The sequence below is a fragment of the Natrix helvetica genome, assembly GCF_964273705.1.
Source record: "Natrix helvetica genome assembly, chromosome: 13".
Lineage (NCBI taxonomy): Eukaryota > Metazoa > Chordata > Lepidosauria > Squamata > Natricidae > Natrix > Natrix helvetica.
This window is the reverse complement of record NC_138557.1, coordinates 10,215,536-10,223,481: the sequence shown is the minus strand read 5'-3', so window position 1 is coordinate 10,223,481 and position 7,946 is coordinate 10,215,536. Positions and strand designations below refer to the sequence as shown.

General features: G+C 47.6%; 1 protein-coding gene across 1 annotated transcript; it reads right to left on the bottom strand.

Annotated features, from left to right (window-relative positions):
- Positions 1-1,256: 1,256 nt before the first annotated feature.
- Positions 1,257-7,818, bottom strand: KLHL10 (kelch like family member 10). Its single transcript, XM_081966160.1, has 4 exons — positions 7,330-7,818; positions 5,008-5,625; positions 4,009-4,158; positions 1,257-1,654 (listed from the first exon to the last, which is right to left on the bottom strand). The coding sequence occupies exons 1-4, from the start codon at positions 7,747-7,749 to the stop codon at positions 1,280-1,282; spliced, it is 1,563 nt and encodes a 520-aa protein (XP_081822286.1). The 5' UTR covers positions 7,750-7,818; the 3' UTR covers positions 1,257-1,279.
- Between the last annotated feature and the right edge of the window lie 128 nt (positions 7,819-7,946).

Below are 7,946 nucleotides of genomic sequence, written 5' to 3'. Positions count from 1 at the left end.
AATTCTGGCATTGACAGTGTAGTGATGGCATGTTCAGACTCAGCGGAGATTTAGCAATCCCCGCATTCGGACCCGCCCCAGAGATTTCGAATGGAATGGAATGGGAATAGGATAGCATAGCATAGCATAGCATAGGATGATGGAATGAGAATAGAATGGACTGGACTGGAATGGAGTAGAATAGAATAGAATAATGGAATGAGAATAGAATGGAATAGAATAGAATAATGGAATGAGAATAGAATAGAATAATGGAATGAGGAATAGGATAATGGAATGAGAATAGAATAGAATGATGGAATAGAATAGGAATAATGGAATGAGAATAGAATAGAATAATGGAATGAAATAGAATAGAATAGGGATAATGGAATGAGAATAGAATAGAATAATGGAACTAGAGTTGAATAGAACAGAATAATGGAATGAGAATAGAATAGGGTAGGATAGGATAGGATAGAATGGAATAGAATAGAATAATGGAATGAGAGTAGAATAGGATAGGATAGAATAGAATAGAATAACAGAGTTGGAAGGGACTTTGAAGGTCTTCTAGTCCAACCCCCTGTGTTTAGGCAGGAAACCCTACACTACTTCAGACAAATGTCTAACGTCTTAAAAACTTCCAGTGTTGGAGCATTCACAACTTCTGGAGGCAATTGTTCCACTGGTTAATTGTTGTAACTGTCAGGAAATTTCTCCTCAGTTCTAAGTTGCTTCTCTCCTTGATTAGTTTCCACCCATTGCTTCTTGTTCTACCCTCAGGTGCCTGGGAAAATAGTTTGACTCCCTCTTCTTTGTGGCAACCCCTGAGATATTGGAACACTGCTATCATGTCTCCCCTAGTCCTTCTTTCTCTTAAGCTAAGAGAGAGAGAGAGAGTGAGTGTGACTGGCTCAAAGTCACCCAGGCAGCTTTCACAACTAAGCAGCACTAGAACTCACCGTCTCCTGGTGATTGGCTGAAAGTCACCTAGTCGACTTTCATGCCTAAGGCAGAACTAGAACTCACCAACTCCTGGTGATTGGCTGAAAGTCACCTAGCTGGCTTTCCTGGCTAAGATGGGACTAGAACCCACCGTCTCCTGGTTTCTAACCTGGTACCTTAACCACTAAACCAAACTGTCTCTTTAAATGAGCCAACAATGAGAAACACAGCTTTCCCACCACTCATAAGGACTAGCCTCTTGGTTGATTTGGAAGGAAGAAAAGAGGCCATTTTACTTGTGCATCTAGTTCTTGCTTAGAGGGCTTTATTAGTCAAGGAGTGATATCTTTTTTCACACTGGGAGTGTGCTAGTGGAGGACGAATATTTGACCTCGTCTCTCTGGGATGACCCCACGTAGTTGTCCCGCCTGGCAGCGTACTCCCCGACGTTGGGCAGCCCCGGGACCACGCAGCAGCTCAGCGCACTGCGGTAGATGCTCATGTCATGGGCATCATACCACTCGTCTGTCTTCTCGTCGTAGCACTCGACGTTGAACGTGGTCGTGAAGCCGTTGAAGCCGCCCACCACAAAGAGTAGGTCGTCCACCACTTCGATGCCGAAGTTGCTCCGAGGATTGAACATGGTCGGGATCGTGCGCCAAGTGTTGGCGATCGGGTTGTACGCCTCGGCGCTCCGCAGGCGGTTGGCGCCGTCAAAACCGCCTACCTGCAGACGGCAAGAATCAAACCAAGGAACGACGTAAGGGGAGGGGCGGCTTGGCCCCGTGGCAGATGGAGAAAACCCTAAATTTATTTGAATGGAATAGAGCTGGAAGGGACCTCGGAGGTCTTCTAGTCCAGCCCCCTGCTCAAGCAGGAGAACCTATACCATCTCAGACAAGTGATTGTCCAGTCCACTGATGGGTTTCAAATTTTTTTAGAACCTCTTCTGTAGGGGTGGCCTGCTTTGTGGGAGTGGCTTGCCGGCCATGTGACTGGGTGGGAGTGGCTTGCCAGCCATGTGACTGGGTGGGAGTGGCTTGCTGGCCATGTGACTGGGTGGGAGTGGCTTGCCGGCCATGTGACTGGGTGGGAGTGGCTTGCCAGCCATGCAACTGGGTGGGAGTGGCTTGCCGGCCATGTGACTGGGTGGGAGTGGCTTGCTGGCCATGTGACTGGGTGGGCATGGCCAACTTGTAAAATGTGGTGAAACTCACTTAACAACGCTCTTGCTTAGCAACAAAAATGTTGGCTCAAAAACTGCCATTTGAAGCATGCAAGTCTTAAAGCTGTGAAGTTACAAGACCCTTGCACCCCTAACCCTTTAAGAAAAAAAAAAACCAGGGGTGTTCAAACTTGACAGCTTTAAGACTTGTGGACTTCAACTCCCAGAATTCCTCCTCCAGTCAGGTTGGCTCAGGAACTCTGGCATTGAAGTGTGCAAATCTTAAAGCTGTCAAGTTACAAGACCCTTGCACCCCTAACCCTTTAGAAAAAAAAACCCAGGGGTGTTCAAACTTGACAGCTTTAAGACTTGTGGACTTCAACTCCCAGAATTCCTCCTCCAGTCATGTTGGCTCAGGAACTCTGGCATTTGAAGCACGCAAGTCTTAAAGCTGTGAAGTTACAAGACCCTTGCACCCCTAACCCTTTAAGAAAAAAAAACCCAGGGGTGTTCAAACTTGACAGCTTTAAGACTTGTGGACTTCATCTCCCGAATTCCTCTTGCAGTCATGTTGGCTCAGGAACTCTGGCATTGAAGCGTGCAATTCTTAAAGCTGTCAAGTTACAAGACCCTTGCACCCCTAACCCTTTAGAAAAAAACAACCCAGGGGTGTTCAAACTTGACAGCTTTAAGGCTTGTGGACTTCAACTCCCAGAATTCCTCCTCTCGCTCTTCAACTTGATGATGTGCAGACGGGCAGGGGGAGGCAGCTGGAACCGGTTCTAAACAGCACTATAGCTTTGTGGAACCTCTTCTATAGAAGATGTTAGAACTGGCAGGAACCCACCCCTGGTCCAGTCCCTTCTTAAAAACCTCCAGTGATGGAGTGACTATGATTTCTGGAGGCAAGCTGTTATTCAGAATATCTCAAAACAAACAAAGAATGGGTATTTCTAGTTTAATGAAAAGAAGGACCAGGGGAGACATGATAGCAGTCTTCCAATATCTCAGGGGCTGCCACAAAGAAGAGGGAGTCAAGCTATTCTCCAAAGCACCTGAGGGCAGGACAAGAAGCAATGGGTGGAAACTAATCAAGGAGAGAAGCAACCTAGAACTAAGGAGAAATTTCCTGACAGTGAGGACAATCAACCAGTGGAACAGCTTGCCACCAGAAATTGTGAATGCTCCATCAGTGGAGACTTTTAAGAGGAGACTGGATTAGCATTTGTCTGAAGTGGCGTAGGGTTTCCTGTCTAGGCGGGGGGGGGTTGGACTAGATGACCTCCAAGGTCCCTTCCAACTCTCTTACTCTATTCTAAAACAACCCTGACCAACTTGCACGCCTCCAGATGTGGTGGAATGCAGGACCACAATCAAGGACAGGAGTTTCAAACTCAAGGATCCAGCCAGCAGGGTGCTTAGATCTGGCCTGCAAGGCCGCCCTTGAAACAGCAAAGGAGTGGCCTGCGGTGCCTTTGCCAGCGAAAACTGTGCTCGGGAGGGCTGCGCGCGGCCTTCCCAGGCTCCATTTTCAGCCGCAACGGCCTCCTGCCACCCTCTAGCGGCAGAGGGCTGCAGGAGGCTGTCACGGCTGAAAACGGAGCTCGGGAGCCCATTTTCACTGGCAGTGCTCAGGCCACCACAGGCACCCCCAACATGAGTGACATCAAGCTGGCCATGCCCACCCTGGCCACGCCCACCCCATCCCCCCAAGGTCAAACACAACCCGGATGCGGCCCTCGATGGAATCGAGTTTGACACCCCTGATCTTGGAGTTGTTTCCCGACTGTTTTAGAGGGCCAGGGATTGGAGAAAGTCGCCCTCGACGGAGCATGGAACGGTGCAGCTAGCAACCACGACCGAAGGATGCTGCCGGCTCGCCTGCCCTTACCAGCCCGAGAAGACCCCAGCCTTACCGCGTAGACGTGTTCCCCGTAGGCGATCACGCCGATTCCGCTGCGCCTGCTTCGCATGGGCGCAATCAAGCTCCACTGATCCACCTTGGCATCGTAGACCTCCGCTGTGAAGAGACACTCGTTCCCATTGAAACCACCGCAAATGTAAACCTTGTGTTTGCAGAAACAAACAACGGGAAAAGAGGAAGGAGAGGGGGGGGGATTCATTAGATGCCTGCGAGCATTGAGAATGTTGGAATCAGAGGTGGGTTTGGACTATCGGTTTGGACCATTCCCTGCCCTACTCTCCCCATTTATTCGTAGCCATTTCCGGTATTCATAATCTTGTATATGCATCTATCTATTATCTGATACGCGCTTGACAAAACCAAGAAATAAAATGAAATGAAATAAATGACTCTTTATGTGTTCGCCTCTCCAGAGCCTCCGTTATATGCCCCACAACAGGTTTCCTTTCTTGCCTTGATTATGATGGCAAATAGCTCAAGGGGGTGAACCTATCCAACCAACACGCCTTTCTCCGTCTCTTTTCCCCACAAGCAACAACCTTGCGAGGTAGGTTGGGCAGAGAGAGAGACAGAGACAGAGACTGGCCCAAAGTCACCCAGGCGGCTTTCATGACTCAGCAGCACTAGAACTCACCATTTCCTGGCAATTGGCTGAAAGTCACCAAGCTGTGTGGGGGGGCCCAGAGGCAGAGCTCGCACCTCACAAGCAGGAGGCTGTGAGTTCAATATCTGCAGAGGCGTATATTTCACTCTCTGGGCACCGTGAGAAAATGTCTGCTGGAAAAAAAAAAACTCCGCCCCGGTGACAAGAAAAGCATCCGGCCAGTAAATACTCAGCTCTATTTAGTTGCCCAGACTCCACCCCGCAAAGAGATTATGGTGTCATTTAAAGGAGAAGAAGAAGAAGATGATGATGAAAGATCCAAGGCATGAGCGTGCAAAAGGCCCTGGCAATTCTACTCCCTGCCGGAAAATTTTGCACAATAGTTACCTTTCCGTAGAGTGTCGTGGCACTCGCGTCACTCCTCTGCTCGTGCATGGGAGCAATTAAGGTCCATTGGTTGGTCTCGGGCTCGTACCTCTCTGCCGTGTTGAGGCGCACGTAGCCGTCAAAGCCACCCATGGCATAGATGAAGTTATCAAGGACGGTGACGCTAACGTAGCAGCGCCTGGAGTGCATGGGGGCCACCTGGTGCCAGGTTTTTTTGATGGGCTCGAACCGCTTGACGCTGTTGAAATAGTCCACGCTGTCAAACCCGCCAATGATGTAGACGTAGCCCTTCAGGTAGGCCGCACCGTGGTACGCCCGGGGACTCTCCTGCTGGCAAGTCACGTTCACCCAACGATCCGCCCGGGCGTCGTACGTCTCAATCGCATTGGTCGGGCTCCCTCCGCTCCAGCCGCCGATGGCAAAGAGGATGGCGTAAGGGAGCCGGGGTCTCGTCAGGGGATTGGTGAAGTCGGAACTCGAAGGGCCGTTCATGTTCAGGTCGTACATGGCTTTGAGGGCATCGATCACGATGGGCTTGCACTCCTCACTGTCCTTCACGTAATCGTGCATTTTGACGTTGTTCATGAAATACTCGGCGTGCATCAAGGCCAGGCGCACCTTCCAAGACAGAAGGAGGGTTGAGGGGATTGCAGATGTTTCCAAGAAGAGCCTAGGCTGCTGAAGATTCTCCATTGACCAGGGAAAGCTATCTGAAGGTTGAGCCACGGGCAACTGGAACTAACGAAAATACATCCTGCTACCATGACTCAATTTTCAGACAACTGGACGACTGAGAATCTTTTAAGATGACAAGCACTGGTGGCACAGGGGTTAGGGTGCAATACTGCAGGCTAACTCTGCCCACTGCCAGCAGTTCAATCCTGAATGGCTCCAGGTTGACTCAGCCTTCCATCCTTCTGAGGTCAGTAAAATAAGGACCCAGATTGCTGGAGGCAATATAATGGCTCTCTAAACTGCTTGTAAAGCACTGTGAAGCGATATCTAAGTCTAAGTGCCATTGCTATTGTTATTGACTCAGCCTTCCAACCTCTTGAGGTGGGTAAAATGAGGACCCAGATTGCCGGAGGCACTAAACCGTTTGGAGAGGGCTGTAAAGCGCTGTGAAGCGGTAGATAAGTCTAAGTGCTATTGCTGTCTTCATCAACATATTGCAATAGATTTTGGGAAGCAAACCCCTGAGGCTGGTGCGAGGAGATTGGTACGTTTCAACGACTCTCTGCCTTATTAATTTGCTCAGATTAATGAATCTGCTTTCATGAGCAGCGAAAGGTCTCAAGCTAACTAAAACTAGTCCAGTTGCCATCACTCACCTTCAGCCAAGAGGACAAAAAGCGATAGCAGGGCATCTGCAGGGAGACTTAAAAAGGTCAAGAGAGTGCCCACAATTGTATGATCTCATTATTCTTAAGAGCTGAATACAACAAAATTTCATGTGAATGTATGCTAATTAGTGTCCATTTAAAGTGGCAATAAAGATTCTCTATTCTATTCTATTCTATTCCTATTCCCTATTCTTATTTTCTTATTCTATTCTATTCCATTCCATTCCATTCTATTATTTCTCGATTCCTATTCCCTATTCTTATTTTCTTATTCTATTCTATTATTCTATTCTATTCTATTCTATTCTATTCTATTCTATTATTCTATTCTATTGCATTGCATTCCATTCCATTCTATTCTATTCTATTATTTCTCTATTCCTATTCCCTATTCTTATTTTCTTATTCTATTCTATTCTATTCTATTCTATTCTATTCTATTCTATTCTATTCTATCCTATCGTATTCTATCCTATCCTTATTCTATTCTATTTTATTCTATTCTTTCTCTATTCCTATTCCCTATTCTTATTTTCTTATTCTATTCTATTCTTCTTACTCTATTCTATTCTATTTTATTCTATTCTTTCTCTATTCCTATTCCGTATTCCTTATTCTTATTATTTTCTTATTCTATCCTCTCCTCTCCTCTCCTCTCCCTATCCCTATCCCTATTCCTATCCCTATTCTATTTATTCATTATTTATTCTATTTATTCTCTGTTCTGTTCTGTTCTATTCCCTCTCTGCCTGCCTATCTCTGCCCACCAATCAAGTTCCTGCAATCAAGTCTGTGCCCAGGTTGCTGAGCAGCTCCCTATTTCTGCCCAGCTGGGTGACCTTGAAGCAGTGCCTGGAGGCAGTAGCATCTACTTTCGGTTCCCCCCTCCCCAAGCCTGCCACTCCCTTCATTTTCCTCCTCCCCACAATTTTATGGCCGCATAATAGTGAGCGTAAGATGGCAGCTGACCTAAACTCACCTTCGGTAGCAGGACCGCCATGTGCTGTTTCCGGTTGGGGGGTTCGTGGGCGATCCACTTGAGAATGGCTTCGAAGACAGCGTCTTCCTGCTTCACGTTGAGTTCGTCCTTTTCAATGATGTCCTTAAACTCATTGACCGAGAGCTCCAGGAATTCAGTCGACGCTTTTACCATTTCCTCAAAGTTGTGCAGGATGAACATGTAGGCGGCCTGACGTAGCTCCGGGCAGTAGTAATACTCGGTGAATTTGCAGATGCCGATGCAATTCTCCAAACAGAGCTGAGACTTCATAAAGTCGGAGCAGGCTCTGACGATACCCATCACGTTAAACTGGTCGGCAGCCACCAGGAGCCTCTCCACATTGTCCACCGTAATGGGCACTGTCCTTGTGTAAGCGTATTCAATAATGAGCTTCATCATATCTGGGGTAATACCAGGAATATTATATATCTTTTTTTCGGAGTTGTTCCAACTACTGGTAAACAGAGCTCTGCAAGAGAAGCATTAACAGTCAGGGTGTGCTGGGCCTCCAAGGGACAGCGTTGGCTTAATCCTGGAGTCTCCAAACTGGGTCACTTTTAAGACTTGTGAACTTCAACTCCCAGAATTCCTGGCTG

Excerpts from the sequence above, each read along its gene's own strand:
- KLHL10 (XM_081966160.1), bottom strand. The coding sequence starts at position 7,749 with ATGATGAAGCTCATTATTGAATACGCTTACACAAGGACAGTGCCCATT. Across the intron at positions 5,626-7,329 it reads TGGCGGTCCTGCTACCGAAG|GTGCGCCTGGCCTTGATGCA; the intron begins GTGAGTTTAGGT and ends CTGTCTTGGAAG. Across the intron at positions 4,159-5,007 it reads CCACGACACTCTACGGAAAG|GTTTACATTTGCGGTGGTTT; the intron begins GTAACTATTGTG and ends TGCAAACACAAG.